General features: G+C 41.7%; 1 protein-coding gene across 1 annotated transcript in view; it reads right to left on the bottom strand.

Moving 5' to 3' along the window:
• Nucleotides 1–2,827: 2,827 nt before the first annotated feature.
• The window catches only part of thsd7ba (thrombospondin, type I, domain containing 7Ba), a 227,248-nt gene continuing 205,227 nt past the window's right edge, over nucleotides 2,828–24,848 (bottom strand). The window contains exons 24-29 of the mRNA XM_085385281.1: nucleotides 23,086–23,259; nucleotides 7,985–8,080; nucleotides 6,764–6,846; nucleotides 5,928–6,123; nucleotides 5,543–5,630; nucleotides 2,828–5,249 (exon numbers count right to left, since the gene is read on the bottom strand). Of these exons, the coding sequence (XP_085241407.1) occupies nucleotides 5,168–5,249; nucleotides 5,543–5,630; nucleotides 5,928–6,123; nucleotides 6,764–6,846; nucleotides 7,985–8,080; nucleotides 23,086–23,259 (719 nt within the window). The 3' untranslated portion in view covers nucleotides 2,828–5,167. The remainder of the gene's footprint in view (nucleotides 5,250–5,542; nucleotides 5,631–5,927; nucleotides 6,124–6,763; nucleotides 6,847–7,984; nucleotides 8,081–23,085; nucleotides 23,260–24,848) is intronic.

Below are 24,848 nucleotides of genomic sequence, written 5' to 3'. Positions count from 1 at the left end.
TTGTCAGTTTGTTGATTTTTCTTTCTGTGCTGCTGCAGTAGTGAGATGAATGAGATCTAGGATAGAAAGTGCGACATTTATGACGTAATCGTTTCATTTTAGCAGTGATATTTTACAACCTTGGCTCCTCAGAGAGCATCGTGCCTTCACCTACCGACACACATAGCCTAATCACTTTTTTGGTTTGTGTGTCTCAGTTTGCAAATGTACCAAGAAATCATTGCATTTCACTGGGTTTACTTGACATCATTTACCTCTAAACACTGACTGAGGTGAATTTAAATCAGTACTTCATAATTTTTCCAGTTCATCATAAAAGAAAGTCTTGCATCCTTTTTTAATTTTTTTTTAAAACATTGTGGAAGATTAAAATTTCATCTTGAACTAAATAATGCTGTCAGACGAAAATGAAAAGCACTGACCTTATAACAACAATTTGTCCTTATTTCAGAGACTCCATGTGGAAACCAGGATTTTTATTAATTACATAAGCTTGCACCAGCTCATCTTTTTGACCTCACAGTTCTCCGTGTTCCACCTTTGCACCCTCTAAGATCTCAGTGTGCTGGCTCATGTAATCACCAAAAATGGAAGTCAGAAGATTAGTGGGTGGACTGGCATGAAGTCCTTCTCTTCTCCTTCTTGATTAATTAGATACCCAGCCTGCCTAACTGTCAAATTCAGCACCAAATATTTATTAGTCTGTCTCACTTTCTCTGTCTTTCTATCCCTAGAAGGCCCAGCAAGACACACACTATTGTGCATTTTGTGCTCTGTGATAAAAGCTTCCTTCAGCTGCTCCCTTGCAACAAGGGGGTTACCACAGCAGGTAGCTCCACATTTTTGATCTGGCAGGGTTTTACGCTGAAAGCTGGATGCCCTTCCAACCCCAAAGGGAATTTGTTTCTCTGGCAGGACTCAACCTTTCACTCGCCAAGTGAACGTGTTAACCACCACACTATCGGAAGCACGCGATGCCAGGTCATAGTTAAAAAGAGTGTCAGCCGCTCATCTCTTCAATCTAGCTTTTAATGGTCCTTTGAGCTAAATAGCAATGTCAGTAATAACATGTTCGCAATGACAACACTGACATTTTTGTGTTCACCATTTCACTTGAATGTGTTACCGTGCAAGGATTTATATATTGGCTCTAAAAAGAAGAAATCTTTAGTTTGCCATTCACTTAGTTATAAGTACTGGATAAAATGCACTTTTGAGTTAGGGGAATGTAGAGAAACTTTTTACTTGGTTGTTCACTGAATCATTTGCTTTGACATTAAACACCACACTACAACATAGGGGTACACTTTAATACCCCTATTATTAAATAATAATGATAATAATAATAAATGGTTAATCAGTTGTCAATTTACCTTCAGTTAATAATTATTTGGGAGGCACAACAGCTGAGATCCAGCCTAACACTGACCCTGCGTTGGATATGTGGAAGAAAACAGATAGATGGCTGGATGTTTACTAATTAATAAACAGTTGGTTTATTACACAGTTGCAACTTTACAATGAGCATCCAGATAATGTTCATAGGTGATGTTGATAACTCTTGTTCTAAAGCATAGTGTAGCAGGTAGATGGACACGGAGTGGTACATCTTCATGGGTTAAGTGAAAACATTAACTTTCTGCTGCCACTACATTAAAGCATGGTTGAAAACACACTCGAGACAAATCTATACAATGTAAGTGATTAATTGTTAGTTTCAGTGAAACAGCTGAATCAGGCAGTAGTAGTTTTGGACTAGCTCCAACATCCCCAACCCCTAAACTTACAAACTAAATAACTTAGTGAAGTCAAAGATAGCTGCCCTTGTATTAAGTCTTCAAGAAATGTCATAATTTATCAGCTTCAGCAGCACTGGTGATTAAAACTGACTGTAGAGGAGTCTCATGCAATTAAATCCTGATCCTGATATAAACCTTGATGGGATTATCCTAAAGGCATGGAGAATACTGGTGGTCAAGAGACCTGTAATGAACACGATCTGAATGAAACTGGCTTCTTGTTTCAATGTCTGCTGGCCGACGATTCCTAATACATTCATAAAATCCTAAAAAGACTTTTTTTTCCCCTGGAAAAAACATTAACAGACTTATTTTAGAGAGGCTGAACATATCAGAAACTAGATATCTCTAAGAACTGCTTCACTCCTCTGGGCTGCAGATTCACACATAATACATTAGTAATAAATGATAATAAGCATTATAATGGCCATTATTTTAAAGCATTAAGCACTGATGATGCTAAACATTCATTAAGCTCTGCTCTGCCCTGACAAACTGCAGGATACAGCATTTTATTAGAATCAGCCAGCTTTCATATGATAGATAAATAAAATTAATTAAACTAACCATTTTCATTCCGCTCACAAGCATCCACTGAAATGTGCAAATATGTCTTGAAAGCTACTAAAATGAGATGAATAGAACATGACAAGATCGGCCCACATCTTTGCCACAGATCAGATGGCCGTGACACAAGCATTTGAATTCAACCTTCTCTTAAACAAAAGTGACAGTCTTAAATAAATGAATTAGATGAGACAAAAGATTTAAACACTGTTTCCTTCGCAACCTGCATGCATCCTGCGGGACTATCAGACTGGGAATCTGACTGGAGGGCAAGATGAATCTTATCAGCAGCTTATATATTCTAGGCTTTGCCTCTGAGCCTGTATCAGTAATTAGAATTTATCAGGACTCGATAGTCAAGGAGCCGATGGAGATCACAGGAGAACAAAAGCATCCCTCAAAAAAATATTTAAAAAGGTGCACCAAAGAGGAAAGAAAGCAGTGCATTGATTTCACATGGTTTCACAATTTATTTGCATTTTTGTCCAGCTCTCCATGTACACACAATAAAAACACAAGCAGCATGATGCTGTAAACAATGGGTGAACATACTTTTAGTTTTCTGGGACATAACCAGAGAGACGTCTCATCAAATCAGGCTGTTTTTTTCTTTTAAATACAGTAAATAATTAGTATGTCATGTTTTCAGAAAGGGGTTTCACTTTACTTTTATTCGTTATCCTTGTCATCATTTTCCACATGTTCCTTTGTGTCACTTTATCGGCCAAATATTAGAAACACTGTCTAAATTAAACGATTCTGAAATGTTCGGTAAATTGTAAAACAGAATCTTTGCAAAGGCCACTTGGAGAACGTTCTGCCAAAATGGATCTAGCATGCCTACATACAATCAGCTGTTGGAATACAGTCACGTAACAACCGTATTTGCACAACCGTTAAGATTAAAGAGTTCCCGATAAAATACATTCAGGAGGAGATCGGACAACACAAGACCAAATCTCCAGTTAGTCTTGGCAGAACGAGAAACAGCATAAACTCCGATCAGAGCCAAAATTAGCCAATACCAGGAACTTCATTCTCCACTGGGCTGTGTGAATATTGCACAAAAGGAAGGTGAAAAGTCTCGAATCTACCAAGATGCTATGAGTGGAAATATATTTTTTTAAAAAGACAGGGCTAGAAAATAAGACTAGAATAAGAAAATAAATAAGAAGCTGCCGGATTATTAAATTATGTGCTCATAAATATTTGGTATTTGCTATCTTTTATGTCTTCAGCCCTGTACTCATGGTACAAAAACAACAACAACAAAAAAAGACCTTGTATTTGGATGTAAAATAAAGCACTAAAATATGACAATTTTTAAATAAATAAAGCGCATCTGCTCTGTTAAAGCACTGTGTGTAATCCAGTGGATAATTCGTCCTCTCTATGCTCCGGTATGTTTTGATGCTTAGTCCTTTCTTGCTTTGCATTTAGTGAAAAAGTGCTTAACACATTTATTAGACCACAACCCATAGAAAGGTTCATACCACAACTGGCTTAATTACACAGTAACGGTAATTACCAGAATAATATTTTATGTTTCTGTAACAGTTAAATCGACCTGTATGCGCAAACTTGTTATATGCTGACAAATAATTATCATTGATATCCACGAATTTTCACATTTAGTTAAAAAAAACAATAAAAAAGACCCCAAACTGCTTGTTATTTTTTTGATAAAAATGTCAAATTACAGTTATTTCCTTGTGTTCCTGAACAGAGAAATTAGTTTTAGTGGTTGAATATTATGCTTCATTAATTTCTGATTTTTTTTAATCTAAAAATATGAATTCTTTTTATATTTGCCTAATAAATACTTATTTATTCGTATTATTCTTTTAATGGCAGGTGGTCTAATAACCTTTAAGCACTGCATATGAGGTATGGTCTTTATCATACTGGTATTACATACTGTAATTTGCATTATGTGCGATACCGCACTCGTCACCAAAATACTCGGACGTTTTTTGGTTTTGTACAAATTACTCCGCTCTGACTTACTTACTCATTTTTGTCCTCAGTGGTCGAGAATCCAGGGAGAATAAGGGAGGAGAAATTACTGCATCATTGTATCGTTAAACTCAAGGCAAGCCTGCATTTGGTTTTCACATATACACAACATATGGCATCATCAACAAAACACAATCTGACAGCAAAAACTTGCATTACAATTAAAACACTAGAAAAGTCATCGGAAAGGAAAACGGAATCAGCACTAACGTAGTGCATAGACCATCGTGTTTATTGTCGAAAATTCAAAAAAAGGCTGTTTTAGTTTACTCAAAAAGCTTGAGACGTTTCCTTTCACAAAGATCCACCACTGATGAGACAAAGTCAAATACTCCCACCTCTGTGGGTCTTTGAATATCACGAGCGACTGCTGACGAGTCAACCAGGATGTCCCTCGGATACTTGACACACACAAAAAAGAAAACAAAAAAACCCCCCTCCAAGAGCAACAGCTGTGCATTCATCTTCTTTCGCAGGTTTTAAATAGTGCTTCAACTGTGTGTTCATGTTGCAAGCATTAAAAAAAGAAAAGAAACTAGAGGTCCTTGTCTCATTTTTTCACTTTGATCAGCTCTGGTTCCTCTTCTTTGAGGAAGCGAGTGGCTCTAGCGAGATTTGTTACCCTTCAGCAGCAAATCATGTGTGATCGTTGCTATTCGCTGATCTATTTGAGACATTGCAAAAACCGAGCAAACAGTAAGTGACGGATGTGCTTCCTAACAATCTGAACACAGGCAGCAGGCTGTCTGATGCCGAGCGTGTCCTTGTGAGGTATAGCAGCCTGGTTACATATCCATGTCACCATCATAGGCCAGGGTCAAGGGCTTCTGCGGTGGGGGAGACGTCTTAGTGGTTTTGGATGGCTTACTGAAAAAAAAAAAAAAAGGACAGACAAGAAAGAAAAGCTAAGAGTTCATGTGGCTTAGTAGCACAAGGCAGCCCAACTTGATTTCAGTCCTTACAAAGAATTCCATTATCTGATAACAGCAACACAGCAGACAAAGTATAGAGTAGACTATAACTCATACTTGGCAGGGTTCTGTCCAAGGAAAGACACTTGCTTTCCTTCTTGATGTTCTCCATTCTCATACAGAATGCGCACAAACCACAATGAATCTTTTGTTTCTGAGACTGAACACCGAGTAGAAAACGGTACATACCAGACCAGGAACGATAACGCTATAATGAAGAGTATTAAGATGAATCCAACAGCAGTCACGGCGTAAACCCACAGCTTTACTCTTCCATCTGTGCAATCAGAAAGCAGTTTTTAATAGAAAGTTTTAAATATATGTAAGTCTACATCTATTTTATGAATATCTTTTAGAACTTTTTCCTCACTGCTCAGAATAAATAAGTAGGGCTAGTCCTGACTACAGTTTTAGGCATTTAAAGTCTATTGAACATTGTCTTTCTTGTAATATATAATGAATTCGTGTAAAAACATGGACCTAAATTCCTCCCCCGTCCCGGTGAGCAACAAAGTTAGGTTCAAAGGTCGTAGCAGTACTGGTTGGTCTGCACACATGATTTCCATTTCAGTACCTGGGCCAACAGGTCGTAGGGTCCACTCGTTGTAGCGGTCTTTGGCCTTAGACGGCCCAGGTTTTAATCTGCCAGAGTTAGTTTTCACATCTGCTTTCTTATTGTTGTCCAACCCCGGAGTTCTGGTGCAGTAGTCCAAGAAACCGTGAGTGGTCATCACCTCAGTGTAACCCTTCTCACACCCACACACTCCACTCTGCATGAGGGGGAAAGAAGCCCAGAAGAACATCATTTACAGCGAGCTGACGATGACTGCAGTTGTTGCTTTCCAATTACTGCAAAGCACTGCTGACAAATGGGCTGCCACATATTTGGACCGTTCTGTTTTACTCAACAAAATATTTCTCACTCTAAACACAGGTTTACTTTTTCCAGCACTAAATTGTTCTCGTCGGGGGGTAGATTACACCGCTTCCCGGATCTGGAAACGGATAAGAATGCGCCCCGTCAGGCTAAAAACAGGCACCCTGAAACAAATGCAACACGTGATTTCACAGCGTTGCATTTGTGGGTGCAGTAACACGGGGGTACTCTAAGGGGCAGTAAAACTTCAAGCTAAATCTATTATTTGTCATTTTCATGCTGCTTGTGTGCAGTCCCCCCACCTCATAGGTGTAGTCTCTAACTGACATGGAGCCCACGTTCATTGGTATTAATCTGATTATTCTTTAATGGCCTGTTCTGCCAAATTAAAAATGTCATCTGTCAAAATCCATTTAACTCCCCACCGAAAACGTGGGGGCAGCAAAAAAATAAAAATAAAACGGCAAAAAAAACAAAAAAACAGTGAGAATTACAGAGATCACAGCTGGCTGATCAAAGTGCAATGGTCTTACCGGCGTGCAGTGTGAGAACGGTTTTGTGCACGGAGGATGACAGTGTCTTAGCGTGGTGGGCCTTTTTTGTGGGAAACATCCCCCTGGAGAAAGACAGTGTGTTCTTATTTCTGTTCCTTTACCTATTGATTGCTAAATTAATGTACTGTCACATCAGATTAATGGGCTTAGTTGCCTATCAGAGCCCCCCATCAGTCTGTGAACATTTTAATTCCAACATGGAAAATTGCATGTCAAAATATCAAAGAGTAATGCCTGAGGTTGTTGCCTTCTTTGCAGAGGGAGGTTATTCCTTCTGGGCTCATATTTGCCAAAAACACTTCCTAGCAGTGATAAGATCACATTCAACCACTATTTACAGCACATCAAGCTCGCCTAAAGCTTTCATTCCCCCAATACCATTACCTTTGTTCTCGTTCTCTACGCCTGCTTTACTTCCCACAAATACAAATGCACGTTTATATTTATATGGATTGAAAGCCTTGCAGCTCAGAGTCTGGCTTATTGATTACTTATGTTAAGAGGCAGAAATCAATGGAGGCTCCACTGAGACTAGGTAGATCAAATAAGGTGTTAAATTCAACTAGAACTCTATACTAAAGCCATGCTTTTTCTCTGAGTGTGTATTTATACGCATGTGAAAGAAACATGTGTTCCAATGGAAGACTGTGAAGTACTATCAGATGTTTTTGAGAGGGGGTAAAATAGCTAATCATAATTGTTACAGGATGTAACCCATGGACAGTATATTATCATAAACTCAAATGATTAACAAAGGCAAAAAGACATCGTATCCGATTTTGTATCGAGCCTTCTCAGATCTTTTCCAACGTCTCGTTTCCAATTATCTCGTGAACCAACAAGAAAATCGTGATCTAAATTTATTTCTGAACCACCTGCTAAAGCCACCTCTGCTAATATTACCAGTGTAATAGCTTTCTTAGATGAATGAAAGCAGATTCACTTACTGTCATGGCAACGCTTACAAATTTCTTTTTGAGCGATCAAATTATCTGATATTGTAGCACATATCCGTGTGATCCAGACTGAATTGAAAAAATGATTCAGTTCAGCATGGGGGAACAAAAACAGAACTGGGGCACTTTTAGCTGCAGCCTGCATTAATATGATTTATATTTATACAAGAACATGTCTGCGTTTTCCCAGGAGCAATTCTGTTTGACCCATCTAAGGTGGCCAGAAGACCCAACGACTGTTCACCTGTAACATTGACGCCGTCTGAGCGCTGACACCATACTGTTCTCTCGTTGTTGCTCCATCCTCCTGTCCTCCACTGGTAACTGTGGCATTTTCCTCCTGTTGCAACAGCAGAGAGGCAGAGACGACGCTCATTAGCAGTTTGTGTTGGCCAAGCAGACCTGTCGTCAGGCCAAGATTGACGTTAACTACCACTCCTTTCTGCAACTTCATTATGGTAAGACATATTACGGTTTTAGTATGGGAAGAAAATGCACCTTTGTAACTGATGCAGTGTGCTGTGAGACAAAGGTGGTGAAAATGATCTCAAAATTGGTTGGAAATGTCTGAAAAATGCCATTTTTTGTTTGTTTTTTTGCAGGAAAGCTCATATTTTCCCAGAGGAAGCTACAGGGAAAAATTGATTTAAAGAGAGAAACAGTGAAAGGCACTTGAGCGTCATGTATTAAAGAAAATGTGCAGTGCTAAAATATGGGACAAACGATTAAAAACACTAAAGGAAAGGAAATAAAGAACAAGGTTAGGACAATTTATATATTCGCTGTAGCCCACAGTTACCCTGTTATGGTTTCAAAAACAACTAATTAATAGAAAAACAATCAAGAGGCAAAATAATTTGTAGACAATGTGTGTATATATATATATATAAAAAAAAAAAAACACCCAGCACGCCCCTGCGGGCGGTTTATCCTTCAAGCTCGGGTCCTCTACCAGAGGCCTGGGAGCTTGAGGGTCCTGCGCAGTATCTTAGCTGTTCCCAGGACTGCGCTCTTCTGGACAGAGATCTCCGATGTTGTTCCCGGGATCTGCTGGAGCCACTCGCCTAGCTTGGGAGTCACCGCACCTAGTGCTCCAATTACCACGGGGACCACTGTTACCTTCACCCTCCACATCCTCTCGAGCTCTTCTCTGAGCCCTTGGTATTTCTCCAGCTTCTCGTGTTCCTTCTTCCTGATATTGCTGTCATTCGGAACCGCTACATCGATCACTACGGCCGTCTTCTTCTGTTTATCTACCACCACTATGTCCGGTTGGTTAGCCACCACCATTTTGTCCGTCTGTATCTGGAAGTCCCACAGGATCTTAGCTCGGTCATTCTCCACCACCCTTGGGGGCATCTCCCATTTTGACCTCGGGACTTCCAGGTTATACTCGGCACAGATGTTCCTGTACACTATGCCGGCCACTTGGTTATGGCGTTCCATGTATGCCTTGCCTGCTAGCATCTTGCACCCTGCTGTTATGTGCTGGATTGTTTCTGGGGCATCTTTACACAGCCTGCACCTGGGGTCTTGCCTGGTGTGATAGACCCCAGCCTCTATGGATCTTGTGCTCAGAGCTTGTTCTTGTGCTGCCATGATTAGTGCCTCTGTGCTGTCTTTCAGTCCAGCTTTGTCCAGCCACTGGTAGGATTTCTGGATATCAGCCACCCCCTCTATCTGCCGGTGGTACATACCGTGCAGGGGCCTGTCCTTCCATGATGGTTCCTCGTCTCCCTCCTCTTTCTTGGGTTTCTGCTGCCTGAGGTATTCACTGAGCACTCGGTCAGTTGGGGCCATCTTCCCAATGTATTCTTGGATGTTCGTTGTCTCATCCTGGACTGTGGTGCTGACACTCACCAGTCCCCGGCCCCCTTCCTTCCGCTTAGCGTACAGCCTCAGGGTGCTGGACTTGGGGTGAAACCCTCCATGCATGGTAAGGAGCTTTCTTGTCTTTATGTCAGTGGCTTCTATCTCCTCCTTTGGCCAGCCTATTACCCCAGCAGGGTACCTGATCACGGGCAGGGCATAGGTGTTGATGGCCCGGATCTTGTTCTTACCATTCAGCTGACTCCTCAGGACTTGCCTGACCCTCTGCAGGTACTTGGTGGTTGCAGCTTTTCTAGCGGCCTCTTCATGGTTCCCATTCGCCTGCGGGATCCCCAGGTACTTGTAACTGTCCTCTATGTCTGCAATGTTGCCTTCTGGTAGTTCAATCCCCTCAGTTCTGACTACCTTCCCTCTCTTTGTTACCATCCGACTACACTTCTCCAGTCCGAACGACATTCCAATGTCATTGCTGTATAGCCTGGTAGTGTGGATCAGTGAATCGATGTCTCGTTCACTCTTGGCATACAGCTTGATGTCATCCATGTACAGGAGGTGGCTGACAACTGCTCCGTTCCGTAGTCGGTATCCGTAGCCAGTCTTGTTAATGATCTCACTGAGGGGGTTCAGGCCTATGCAGAACAGCAGTGGGGACAGAGCATCTCCTTGGTAGATCCCGCACTTGATGGTGACTTGTGCTATGGGCTTGGAGTTGGCCTCTAGTGTTGTACGCCACATCCCCATTGAGTTCCTGATGAAGGCTCTTAGGGTCCCATTGATCTTGTACAATTCTAGGCATTCCAGTATCCAGCTGTGGGGCATTGAGTCATAGGCCTTCTTGTAATCAATCCAGGCAGTGCACAGGTTGGTCAGTCTGGTCTTGCAGTCTCGGCTGACTGTTCTGTCTACCAGTAGCTGGTGTTTTGCGCCTCTGGTATTCTTGCCAATTCCTTTCTGTGTCCCGCTCATGTATTGACCCATGTGCCTGTTCATCTTAGCCGATATGATGCCTGACAGGAGCTTCCATGTAGTACTGAGGCAGGTTATTGGTCGGTAGTTGGAGGGGACCGGTCCCTTCTTGGGGTCCTTGGGGATCAGGACCGTCCGACCTTCGGTTAGCCATTCCGGGTGTCTCTCGTTAACTAGCAGCTGGTTCATTTGTGCTGCTAGACGCTCGTGGAGTGCAGTCAGCTTCTTTAGCCAGTAGGCGTGAACCATGTCGGGCCCTGGTGCTGTCCAACTCTTCATACTGGAGACCCTTTCTTGGATATCTGCCACTGTGATGGTTACTGGATCCTGTTCGGGGAGGTTGCTGTGGTCTGCCCTCAGATCCACTAGCCACTGAGCATTGCCGTTATGGGTTGCGTCCTTCTCCCATATGCTCTTCCAGTATTGCTCGGTCTCCAGCCTTGGTGGTGCTGTTCTCTTATTGTTCCCTTGCCACTGAGAGTACACCTTTGCTGGTTCTGTGGAGAACAGCTGGTTTATTCTCCTGCCTTCTATCTCTCTGGTGTACCTTCTCAAGCGGCTGGCCAAGGCTGTGAGTCTCTGCTTGGCAGTTTCTAAGGCCTCAGGTATGGACAGCTTGCTGTATTTCTTATGCACCTTCTTTGTCGCACCTTTCTGCAACTCCGTTAGTTGGCTAACCTCCCTCCGTGCTACTTTGATCTTGCCCTCTAGCCTCCTTCTCCATGGAGGGTACTGCCCCTTGTGGCTGTTCAACTTGTAGCCAAGCATCTCACTGATCACTGCTGCCGTATTGTAGATCAGCTTGTTAGTGTCGGTAATCGTGGTTGTAGGTATCGTCCGTAGTGCTGCATTAACATCATCTAGCAGACCTTCTGAGGGTACTTCACGTAATCTTGGTAACCGGCTACGGGGGATCCAGGTTTCAAGCTTGGCCATGATCCTATCTTTCAGGTCAGTTCCTCTCGCACTTAACGATCCTTCTCCTATCGCACTTGGGGCTATGTACCCAATCTCGGGTGGGGGTGATGATATCGCCCCCCTGACCTGGCGTCCTGACTCCTCCTTGCCGTAGCATTTGTGTTGTACCTCGTCAATCTCTAGCTGTGAGAGCAGTCCCTTCTTTCGAATGTTGGAACACTGAGCTACTAGTTGTTTCGCCGTCATTGTGGATGTTGGGTATCGAAGAATCCATAGGTCCCTCAGCCTATTCATGTAGCCCCTTCCGCCAGGGTTACTTGCGTAGTAGCATTCCAACAACGCCCTGTTTTCGTCTCTTGCCCACCGATGCCTTCTTGTTCCAGTAGCCCACTTTTCGTCAGGGTGCCCTGGTTCCTCAACACCTGACGCGGACCTTGTTGATCCGGGCGACGTCCGAGCCGGCATGCCTTCATATTTATCTGTCTCGCTCATGTCTGCGGTAGGCTTGCTTAGCATAGGGGGTCTAGCCTTAGGACCCTTACTGGATACAGACGCCCCAGGCAGGAATCGAACTTGCGATCCTCTGTTCCAAAGGCGTGTAGTCTAACCACTACGCTATCAGCTGCTGGATAGCGTAGTGGTATATATATATATATATATATATTAGGGGTGCAACGATATTCGTATCGATATTGAACCGTTCGATACAGTGCTTTCGGTTCGGTACGCGTATGTATTGAACAATACAACATTTGTAATTTATTTTATCAACTTTCCTTCTGACGATGCTGTCTGTGTGGAGCGCTCAGTGAATCTGCGTTCGACTACTCCGCCTAGGCTGCACTGTCGAGCGCAGATCCACTGAGCGCTCCACACAGACAGCATCGTCAGAAGGAAGAGCGCAGGGCACCTCCCCCACCCTCATTCAGATCTGGCGTTTGGAATTATTTTGGTTTTCATGTGACGTATGACCCTGAAGGTAAGCGAGTCATGGACTAAAGTAAAACAGTATGTTGAATGTGCCATGCAATGCTCAATTACATGGGTGGGAACTAGTGTGTTAGCGCAGTTAGCTCGTTAACGTGTTGGCCGTCTAGCCCCATGCACGGGGCGATCGGCGGTAGCTCGTTAACGGAGATTTGCCATGTTGTGGTGTTAAGGTCATTTCAACGAGATTAACCTGAAAGCACTAGTGGGAACACAACGAATATGACTGCACATTTACGCCGACATCATCCTAGTGCAAAGACAAAAACAACAAGCATGCTACTAACTTTAGCCGAGTCATTTAGACAGCTGTTAGCACATGATTCTCCTTATGCTGCTGAGAATATAACCCAGAAGAAGCGGATAGTATAGCTTTTATTTTGGAAAGAGACATTTCTCTGTAATAAACTCTCTTTTCCAAAGATGCATGATTCCTCAATCAGATACAGGGCTTGCAATATCGCTAGCCTGACGTCCTGGGGCTAGCGATTTTTTCAGTCGGGCTACCAAAATCTATCTCTTCCCTGCCCGTCGGGCTATTGTAGGAAAAATATATGTCAATGCTTTTGCATTCTTTCAGAAATGTAGCTGGGTAATTATGTCATTGGCATCGGTGAGCCACTGTCAATATGTTGTTAACTCAAAAGACACGACGTTGTACTCTCATTCACAGCGCTTTTATTCGTTCCGCCATTTTACATACGGACCACAACAACAACACTTCGCGGGCAACCGTACTCTCGCGATAAAACAGAAAATAACAAGTTAACAATCTCCCTCTTTCTTAAAAAAATAAAATAAGAGTATAAACACACCCCAGTAAACATTTGTATACACACCCCTGTAAACATTTGTATACATATATGTATATATTTATATAAACAAAAAAAACATTTCAAAAGTGCTTTGCTTTACTTAAAGCATACTATCATTGCACACAATAAACAATGGTACATTTGAATGCAAAGACAACTTTGTAGACAAAGGATTACAGTATCCAGAGTCCTTCATCTAGCGCCTTTAGAAGGGTTAAAGGTGAAACTCCCTTTTTCGTCAGACAATCAGCAAGTTGAGATTTTGAATCTGACCAACAAACCTGTCTGATTTTCTTGGCTTGTATGAGCTCTTTAATGCTGCTCATTTCTAGCCTCAGTCTCTTCTCTGTAACCTGCTTAGTAGACTTGAGTGCATCAAACAAGGAATGATTATCAGTTACACAGATCAAAGGAAGAGCGTTTAGACCAGTGTTACCAGTTGTAAGCTCAGAAAAAAGTGTTGCCAGGAAGACAGCACTGTCTATTCCATCTGACATGGCAAGAGTTTCTCCTGCCAGTGTACTTCTGACCACGCGCCTGATTTTTTTAGACTGCCAGAAGAGAGGACAAAACTTTCCTCCTTTACCCATAAGGACGATTAATGCCCCTCCTTGAGTACCGCCATCAGGAAGGTTGCCAAATGAAGCATCACTGAAAACAACCAATGCCAGATCCTCACTGTTACCCAAGTGCTGAAACTTAAGAGTCACTTTCTCTGCCTTAAGTTTACGGATAACTTTGTTCACTTCATGAATAGACTGTACAGTTGCATCTTTGATATTAGATCCAAGGCTACATGTGTCAAACATAACATCAGGCCTTGTTTGTTTGGCAACCCACAAAATCTGTCCTATTTTTGACCTGAGTTGCTCACGTTCTGTTTCACTTAAGGGAGCCTCCCTCTGTACAGCCCGTGCTGCTTGTAGCTGAACCGGTTGTAGGTTGTCAATGTAAAGTTGTTGATGCACCTCTATTACATCATTAACTGTAAAAATGTCCATACCAACATAAGAAAAGCTGTCATGTTCTTCACGGCCCACAAGGAAGGTAGATTTCAGTACAGGAATGATATGAGTTGCAAAGTGACTTGAACCAGCCCAAAGGAAATCATCAACGTGACATGCAAGCACTCCTGTAACCTCAGATTGTTCATTCTGCCAATAGAACACTGCAGGATCAACCTGTGATATTTTACCACCAGTTTTGAGCATAATGTCTTTGACCTTATTGTACCAATAAAGTGAAGCATCTGCAAGTCCATAAACACACTTTTTCAGTTTCCATAGAACATTGTCCTTGCCAGCTTCAGGTGGGGGACGAAGATAGATGTCTCTTGACAGTTCCATTCCCTGCAAGAAGGCAGATTTAATGTCCATTGAATTTACTCTCCACTTGTTTTGACATATCACAGCTAGCACCAGTCTGAGGGACTCAGACGCACATGTTGGAGAGTCTTTCTGTAGTTCTTTAGTGTTTACCTCTTCAAACCCCCGTGCCACAAGTCGAGCCTTTGGGACAACACCATTAGTAGTTTCTTTGAGTGTACAGACCCATCTAGTAGACACACATTTTTGACCCAGGTCTTTCACTTCATCAAACACACCATTACTTTGCCAGCTCTCAATCTCCTGCTGCTTAGCAGAATCAAAGGAAATATCTTTTGTTATGAGTACATCTGCATCTCTGTTTTCAGCTTCAGTGCAAAGACCATCAACAAGTGACATGTCTACAGCTTTCTTTTCACCTTCACTACCATCATGCTCAAGATATTGCACATTGTACCAGTTTTTGTATTGCCCTTTTGCTTTTCCCGCTCTGCCTAGCACTCTGGCTGTGTGTTGAACACCGTTGTCTCTGTTGGTAAAAGCAATCAGCTGTCCTGATCTTAACTTTACATTTGCAGAGACATGATCAGTGGGTGTAGAGGGCTCATTTGCAGTTTGTGTGACAGACATGTTTTCTGTAGTGTGTGTGACAGACATGTTTTCTGTAGTGTTAGTTTCTCTGTCAATAGTGATGTCTTCTTCCTCACTAATACTCTGTTCCCCATCGGGTGTGTCAGTGTCATCATTTTCAACTGCGTCTTTGTTGTCATCATCAGTAGTACTGTGTGATATTTGTTTATCTCCAGTCCGTGAATCCACTTTAGTCAATCTTGACTGGTGTACTCTTACAAGAGTCCCCCCATGTCTTACAAATACAACAGTTCCATCCTGCCCAATAACTACACCTGGACCCTTCCACTCTGTACAGTCGACTCGTTTGTAGTATACTTTATCTCCTGCCTCATATTTGTCATCTGTAGGCCTAAGTTGTTTGCGTAGTGCTCTCCTGATCCTTTCTGAACACTCTGCCTCAGTAAATGCTTTTCTGGAAGCATGTAATGCTGAGATATGTTCAGCTACTCTTGCACTTACAGTTGTGCCCTCTAAGGCAGGTGGCTTATCCATCAACACAGAAGGAAGGTTGGGGTTTTGGCCAAACACAAGTTGATGTGGACTATAACCATGTACATTAAGCATACTGTTTTTGGCCATAAGGGCCCAGTCTAGCGCAGTGTGCCAGTCACATCCTCGTTCCTTTTTTACCTTCAGGAGGATTTCTGTAAGTGTCATGTTATGTCTCTCCAGTAGTCCGTTGCTCCAGGGACTATACCCCGCCGTTGTTTTTACCTCAATGTTGAAGTTTTCAGCCATGTCCCGAATGTCTGTGTTGTTGAACTCTCCGCCGTTGTCTGTGTAGAGCCGTCTGGGGGCACCGTGAATGCTTATCCAGGTGTGAATGAAGGAGTTGACGATCTCTGCAGCTTTCTTTGTCTTTACGATGCTGCCAGCACTGAAGCGTGTGAAGTGGTCGATGATGTGAAGGTACCACACATTGGGCTCCAGCTCATGTAGATCCATCGCTACTGTCTCATTATACTCAGAAGCCAGGGGTAGACCAACAGCAGGTCTCGGCTTGGTTTTGCAATATTTCTGACAAATGTCACAGTCACGAACTATCTCTTGTAGAATAACTGCACATTGTTTATCTGTATTGCCAGAGCTTTGGATGAGCCTCAATATCCTCTCTGCAGATGCATGACCAAACTGCTTATGAAGTTTCACAAGGACTTTCTGTTTCTCTTTTGTAGACATTTCAGCAGTTACCATGAGAACTTCATTTTCATTGCAGCTTTCTGTAGTATTTTCATCTCTAATGTCCACACAATAGTGTCCCGAACTAGTGAGCTCTAGGGGAACAGGCTGCTTGAACATGACAACACTGTCATTCTCCATGTCTAGAACAGTCCCTGCTTTCTTGAGAGATGTTTTGCTCAGTAGTAGTGGAATGTCAACAGGAACTACTTCACTTTCAATGTCACATTTTGTTTGTCCAATTTTTGCTGGAAGTTTCACTTTTCTGCTGGAATACACTACAATACCATCCCCAAAGCGAAATGGTCTGGAGCTGGGGGTTTCTGATTGCAACAGCTTGTTTACTTGGCCTTGGCTGAGGTCACGCATGTAACTATCTAGCCACTTCTGACCACAAACTGTACGTGTACATGCAGTATCAATAATGGCTGACCCCAGTGCCTCAGTCAGGAAGATTTCAGAGTCTGTCATTGAGGCTTTAGTGTACAAAGTAATGTTACACTCCTCCACTTTCCCATCTTCAGTTAGCTTTACTTGGTCACCATTACGATGAGGACAGTCTTTCGCCCAGTGGTAAGTGCTCTGACAAATAGCACATCTTGTTCGCTTGCCAAACTTGTCAAGTGGGTTGGTACCTTGTAGTGGTTGTCGCTGTCCACTCCGCGACGAAGTACCGTTGTTTCGTTTGTATTTGGGACCTTTTTGTTCCGTAAGGAAAACTGCTTCTTGGTTCAGTTGAATTCCGCTGAAAACTCCGGTTACTTTCCCTCCGAAAATCCGTTTCAGTGCAGACTTCATAGACGCAAACGTTAAGTCCGTGCACGCTGTCAGTGCAAGCTGTCGACTTTTCTCATCAAGACAAGCTGTATCTAGAAGCTTAAATGCTAGCACAGCGTCAGGCAGCGTCATGTTGTACTTTTTCATCCGGTTATAACGCTGTTCAAAGTCTATAATGTAGTCTGCCATGGACACGCTGTGGTTCTTTGCAATGGAGTCAAAACACGAGTAGGCTTCATAAGCGCGGTCTTTCTCTTCTCTCTGAAACACCGCGTCAAGTTTTGCAAGTAGTATTTCCATACCGTCATCTTTGTCTAAATCTTCCGCGGGTATCTCCATGGCCGTTTCTCTGGCTCTTCCCTCGAGGCCCAGCGCCACCGCGAGTGCCTGTTTCTTTTTATCCAGCTCCGTAACCCGTCTCCAGATATTGACTTCATTCTTCCAGCATTCGTATGGCCTGGCTTCATCAAGCTTTGGTGGTACTTTGTAATTGGAAACCATCCTCTGCTACCAATGTTAACTCAAAAGACACGACGTTGTACTCTCATTCACAGCGCTTTTATTCGTTCCGCCATTTTACATACGGACCACAACAACAACACTTCGCGGGCAACCGTACTCTCGCGATAAAACAGAAAATAACAAGTTAACAATGTGACATATTGAAATCGCGTTTGAATTTGCGCTTGTTTTTTTGCTTTCACTTTGCAATCGTGCGAACTGTGTATAGAGAGCGACAGCACTGATCTGTGAGTGATGATAATTTGTGCACCAATTCCTCTGACATCGTCTTATTAATCGTTAGCTTACTATGCAAACATGACAAGTGAAATCTCCCGCAGCAAGCTTAAACATGTGAGAGGTTGATCGCGCAGAGAATCGCTGAGCTTATGTGAGTCCGTGTGTAAAAGCAGCAGGATTTATATTTGACTACGATGACCTGGATGACTGAGAACCTTCACAGACAGATATATATTTTAGTTCTGCTGAGCCAAATAAGACAGGTCAGGGTGAAGAAGTGACAGCCAAAGAAAAGCTTACCACAAAACGGAGAAGTTATGACAAATCAGACTATAAGGCAAAAAGAAAGTGCAGCTTTATGGTTTCATGGACAAAAGAATTTCTGTGGCTGCAATATGACAAGCTAAATAACCAGGGCTGCACATAAGTGGTCCGCAGGTGCGCATTCGCTGTCAAAATAAAAAACACGCACAAGGGTTAGGGTTAAATTTAAAAACTGTACTTTTGAGTTAAAATATATATTTATAATTTTAATAAATGACAAATTAAAAAGGCATGAACATTTTTTTTGTATCGAAAAAATATCGAACCGTGACACCAAAGTATCGAACCGAACCGAACCGTGAATTTTGTGTATCGTTGCACCCCTAATATATATGTGTGTGTGTATATATATATATATATATATATATATATATATATATATATATATATATATATATACACAAATATATATACACAAATATATATAAAATCGGTGATGTGGGGAGTCTTTATCCTTCGGTCTTCTATCCTCTACCAGGCCTGGAAACTTGATCCTAGCTTGTTCATTCTCAACCACCCTAGGGGGCGTATCCCATTTTCACCTCAGGACTTCCAGGTCATACTTGGCACAGATGTTCCTTAATACTATGCCAGACACTTGGTTATAGCATTCCATGTATGCCCTGCCTGTTAGCATCGTGTTCTCTAATGTGTGCCTTTCTGTTGTTTTCGTATATATTTCTCTTCTTTTGTCTATATGCACCTTGATCGTTTATATTTCTCCTGTTTGCTATTTAATTCCTGCTGTCTGCTAATTATATTTTATTTTGGGACAGCTGGTGTGGAGCACCCACAAATTCATTTTACATGTACAATGACAATAAAGGGACATTCTATTCTATTCTATTGCACCCTGCTGCTCTGAGCAGGATTATCTCACAGGCATCTTCACGCAGCCTGCACCTGGTGTGCCCGGCTTTTATGGATCTTGTGCTTTGGGCTTGTTCGTGTGCTGCCATGATTAGTGCCTCTGTGCTATCATTCAGTCCAGCTTTGTCCAGGTTTTTTTATATATATGTACACATATATTATATATAAATATACATTAACTCAAACTCAGAGCTAAGTCACAAAGGTCTCTTGTGAAACACACATATCTCCAATTTGTGAATCAATAATCAGTCAAATGCATTGACCTCCATGTTTCATCAAATATTGGATAAGTGGAATAACATTTATGACCCTTCTATGGTTCAAATGCTGACTGTTTAATCACAGCCTTTTTGTTGCAATTTGTAATTTTGAAGTGCTAACCTCCCATGACACAGTCTCAATGAGAACTTTGCAATTACAATCACCAGACTGCCATCTACAGCACAGATACCCATTTAGAAACCATTTGTAGTATCACCTTTTAGCCTTTTACCTTGAACAGAAAGGCCTATAAGAGTTCTGTCACACATACAGAATCATATAAAAATCTGTCTGTCTTTTATGAGAAGACATAAAGTTTACTGAATGTTTAACAGAAGGCAATATTCATGTCACTGATCCATTTCAGGGATAAGAAGCTTTTGTTTTTAATACTGAGTGTTGAAAATTGTAACAGATTCACTGTGTGCAGAAGGAAAAAAAGCAGTTTTTCTCACAGTAAATGATGACCTTCCATGTCACCATGGTGTTAATCTTCTCTTACATTTATTTATTTATCTGTAGATTTATGAAGACAATAAAGGTCAACTTGAAAGCCAGTGAAAGAGAAACAGCTTGAGTGGTTCAAAGGTTCGGGGGCATGTTTTTCAGCTTCTCGGTTACAGTTTAAAACCTGCAATAACTGATTTTTAATGGCTATTTAAGGACCATAGACACCAGCTGTTAAAGCAACACAGACATAGCGCAACATACTGGGAGGTAGGGTGGTGGTAGAAGCACAAACACACACAACTTTTGACTAGGAGACCATTAATTAAAAGGAGCCTACAGTATATGCTCATTTCCAGCTCCATATTTATTTACTTGCAGTATTCTAGAGTAACTTTGTAGAGTTTATGGTTCAAAAGCGGGAAGCCAACCTTCTTGTGATTGGCTGCCGCTCACAGACAGAAGGTGGGTGGGGCTCTTGTGTTCACATCCAGAGGTCTGGGCGTAGATGGCACTATTAAGGATGGCTCCTCTCTATTAGTGCCTTCCATTTGAATCTGAGTTATCAGTTTAACTGAGTTACCAGGTAAGATTTTAAACAGGAAAGCTATTTCAAGGGAGATTTTCAACTTGGAAAGTCAGAGGAGCCCCAGCAACCCAGACTCAAAGATCCAGGATTGCTGCTATGAGCACAAAGATCAGTAAAACCGTAAAACATTTTAATCTGAACTGCAACTGTTTGATACTTTGCTACTTACTAAATAAGCCATATGCAGAGAATTGATCAGATTCTATCTATGAAGATAGAATAGAATCTCAATGGTGTTAAATATTTTTTTTTTAAAAGCCCTGCACTGTGTTGCTAGTGTTGCATGACTGGCTCCACCTTGCTAAAGCAAAACAAATCCGGTTGTTGTTTGCTTTTCTGACTTTACCAGGGGAACGCCCTTAGCTTGAGAGTTGCGTCACTCCCTACAAAATCTGACTTCCCAGGTCTAAAAGTTATGATATTAATGTAAACATCCACTTATTTGCACAGCTGCTAGAGGTCTAACTTTTAAAACAATAAAACAATAGGATGTAACAGAAGCTGGCACAAATGACTTATTTTCTCAGGGCGGACAGTCTTTATTACCTTGCTAATGCTAATTGAGAATATAGAGCTGGGCGATAGAACGATAACGATATGTATCGCGATATAACTTTTACTCGATAGAGAAATTAAGCTATCGCGATAGACCTCGCCGCTCTTGTCCTCTAAAAAAAAAATTAAAAAAAAAAAAAAAAAAAAAAAGGTCAGCCAATCCAAATTCAGTAGCGCAGAGCCGAACCAATCACAGCCGCAGCGTCACGTCGCGTGACTTGTTACGTACAGCACAAGTGCCAAGCCGCACGTGTGTTTGTTTGGGAAGCAGCCAGCGCATAATGGAGGAAATGAGTGTGCCGACTAGAAAAATCAACCGAGCGTGACCGAAGAGAAAACAGATGATGGTACCAATGCCGAAGAGATTGTCGAACGGAAGAGCCATAGAAGTTCCGTAGTGTGAAGGTATTTCGGCTATTTCAAGTCTGACAAAAAACAGAGTAGCGTGCACTGTAAATTGTGCCGAAAGCAAGTCTGGAAATACAATAAACTGGTGCATGCGTCACACTGTGCGCCACGTTATTGTTTCGGTGAAATGAATTTCTACAATACTGTTACTGTTAATTCTACTCTCTGCAGTGTTTAAATGCTTACATATACACACAGTTACTGTCCCTCCACACATACGACTCGGTTCTGCTTCTATGCCCCAGCTTTGTTTACTTTTTCCCACCGAGGCTTCTAGACTTCTGATTGGCCAACATTTCTGCACGGTTAGGAATCTAGCGCCACCTGCTGCTTTGGCATGTTCATAGCAGCGTTTTCCTTCATTTCTGCCTTTATGTGTGGACGGGATTATTTTTTAAAACGAAAACAGAAAATCTCCGTTTTCAAAAATACCCGTGTACGTGTGGACGTAGCCTCAGTCTCTGACTGGAAGCGCTAATTCGTCATTCGGCTTTTGTCAGACTAAAGTAACTGTTAAAACTGTTTGAAAAGCTCAGCTATACAACAAGGAGAGATTGAGAATTTCCTTTTAGTTCTCAGTTTATTTGATATTGACAAAAGTTAGTCAGTTTTGTCTATTCTTCTGTAAAACAAACTAAGATTTATTTTTAGAATTAATATTTTGTTTCTAAGTGGAATTGACAATTTAGTCTGTTTCGTTTGTTCTATTTTGAAACTTAAACGCTTTAGCGGCTGCCTTTTGTGTAGTTTGCAATATTTGCCTTTATTTATCTGAAAAAGTCTCATGTTCCTTAAGTACATCTACCCTGTTGAACTTATTATGGGAAATAAATATTTAAAAACAAGCTGCTGATTATTTCACATTTTACTTGTGAGCAACGGCACATTTAAATCTTACAAATATAGTTATTTGGCTTATATCGTGATAGATATCGTTATCGCCTGAAATGAAAAAAACATATCGTGATATGAAAAAATCTCATATCGCCCAGCTCTATGAGAATATTTACTTTATTTTTAGGAGTGGCGATCATGAGCTCTGTAATTGCTAGAGAAAATGCTGACTTTGTCTGTTAAGTCCTGACAAGAGAGATTGCAACATGCTCATTAAACGGAGGAGGCTGGAGGCACAACACCTTTCCAACACATCAAACCAACACCAGGCACTCAGCTGAACTGCAGCACAAACCTGAGAATTTAGCCACAAATATTTAGGTCACCCCTGAGAAAAGGAGGAAAAAAGGATTTGAGAGCAAACTTCAAAATCTGGAGTTGGAGTTTTATACGACACTATAGCACAATATTATTTTTTAACAGTATTTGTAGTGGAAAGAACATATTTCTGCAGTATTAATTAATTAATTTTCACTGACCAGTGTAAATTCATCAGCTGTTTGAGAGACTCTGTGATCAGTTGTTCTGATGCAGAAGTAACAAGGAATTTGTCCATTTAAATGACCCATTAATGCACACATGAGCTGCTGTGGAGAGGGAAGCATTGGTGATATATGGCAGCTGTTCTGAATGTTCTTAGCTCAATCCTTTACAAAGTAGTTGTTACCAAACTGCTAGTATTTGGTGCATTTAACTGATCAATTATTGTGCATTTTGGTCAACAGTCACTGTCAGGAAGAAAGAAGAAAGTCGTCTTTTGCCTGACACTGGCGACCTGATGCTGGTATGACTTTGCATGGAAAATGCATGGCATCCCGAGTACCTTTACAGGGCTGGGTCTCAAAGACTTGATGAGGGCAGCTGTCCTGATTCTCCATGTCTTGAATAATCACGGCTCTGGAGCGCGCTTGGCGACCGGTGGTTTCAAAGCTCCGCCCCTCCAGGCAGGTCAACTGGCACGAGCTCCAAGACGACCACTCAGTCAAATGGCAGTCTCCTGAGGGGAAAAAAAGACAGTAAAACATCAGTGATAGCACAACTTGGTCAATAACACTGTCAGACTCTCCTTTCAGATACTTGCGGGTGGTTTATATTCAGCTTGCCAACACTATTTCAGGGATCGTTTTATTGGCTCCCCTGCTAGCTCCTGGAACATTAAAAAGAGATCGAAAACAACTTCAGCACACATCTGCGGCTGATAATGTAACAAATGCACAAACAAATTACTCAGACAGCCCAGTGGGTATTCAGAAGTAATAGACCAACCAGAGTTATAAATTATACAATACAAGCTATAACTCCAAGCTGGACTGTAAAGGTAAAACCCAATACTGAAATGTGTCTCAAATGAGATGGAAAATTCATTTGGTTTAGTTTGGAATATTTTTTTTAAAGGATAAAGTCTGTTTGGTTTTTGAATGTCAAACACAAATATCTCTTGTATTTCTTGATAGGGTCACATTGTAGTGATAATATCACCCACAGCCTCAGCTACTCAGCCAGAACAACCCTCCGATTCTTTGCCCTGAACACCCATTAGTAACTGTCTGTGGATTGGAACATCTCATTATCTTTCATCTTTATATGGATACAGTCTATCAGCTCTTCACTCATGCTGCTAGAACCCTGGAAACATGCTGTAGCAATAGCTACAGTATACAGCAAACACACACACACACACACACACACACACACACACACACACACACACACACACACACACACCCATCACAAGCATGTCAACAACTCCTCCTCTGGCCCCTACTCTGCGTCTGCCACCATCACATCAACACTTACATGAACACATACACACACATCTGCTCTTGCCATCAAACACTCCTGATCCCGAGCCAAGACTCAGAGCAAAGGCGGTTTGAGTGATGAATCAAGGAGAGGATCAGAGGAGAGTGAGAGGCATATGAACAAAAGCAAGCACTGCTCGCTCTCTTCAAAGCACAAATTAACAAAAGCCATACATGGAAGTAGCCATGCATAAGGAGGTCATTTTTTGAGGGGTGGTGATTTTACCACAATGACTCTCTCTTTAAAAAGAAAAAACAGAGAGAAAATCAAATATATTCTATAGAGTTTGTTCAGCTAGCATATGCCTAAAGACAGTAATGCTTCATTATAGACTCGCAGGGTGGAAAAGCAGACAGTGACAAGTGAAGCAGGTCAAAACTGTCAGCTGGCCAGTAACTCTCTTGGTTAAGGCAAATTCTACATTCACACTGTGGCCTAAATAAAAAAAACACGAGTTGAATGTCAGTTAACAATGATACACTGTCTGTCTGTTGCTATAGTGATTTTTACAACAATGAGCTTAGTCAATTTCTATGCACAGACCCAATAAAAAATCATGACAAAGGTTCATTGTAGGGGTTCCCAATATCCTCACCAAAATAACAAACTAACAGCATGTCGTGCAAGAAGTCTACTATTATGTTGTTTACATTTTCCGTTTGAATTAATACATGCAGTGTTAATTTACTACAGACAACAAGGTTGAAAAGCTGCAACATGCCTTAATTTCGAAAAAGTCTACCAGAAAATTTGCATAAATTGATTTCGTTTAAAACAAGTTTT

This window comes from Rhamphochromis longiceps, linkage group LG16 (genome assembly GCF_057381845.1).
Source record: "Rhamphochromis longiceps isolate RC_006_pf linkage group LG16, R_longiceps_female_GT1.1, whole genome shotgun sequence".
NCBI lineage: Eukaryota > Metazoa > Chordata > Actinopteri > Cichliformes > Cichlidae > Rhamphochromis > Rhamphochromis longiceps.
This window is presented reverse-complemented; position numbering and strand designations above follow the sequence as displayed.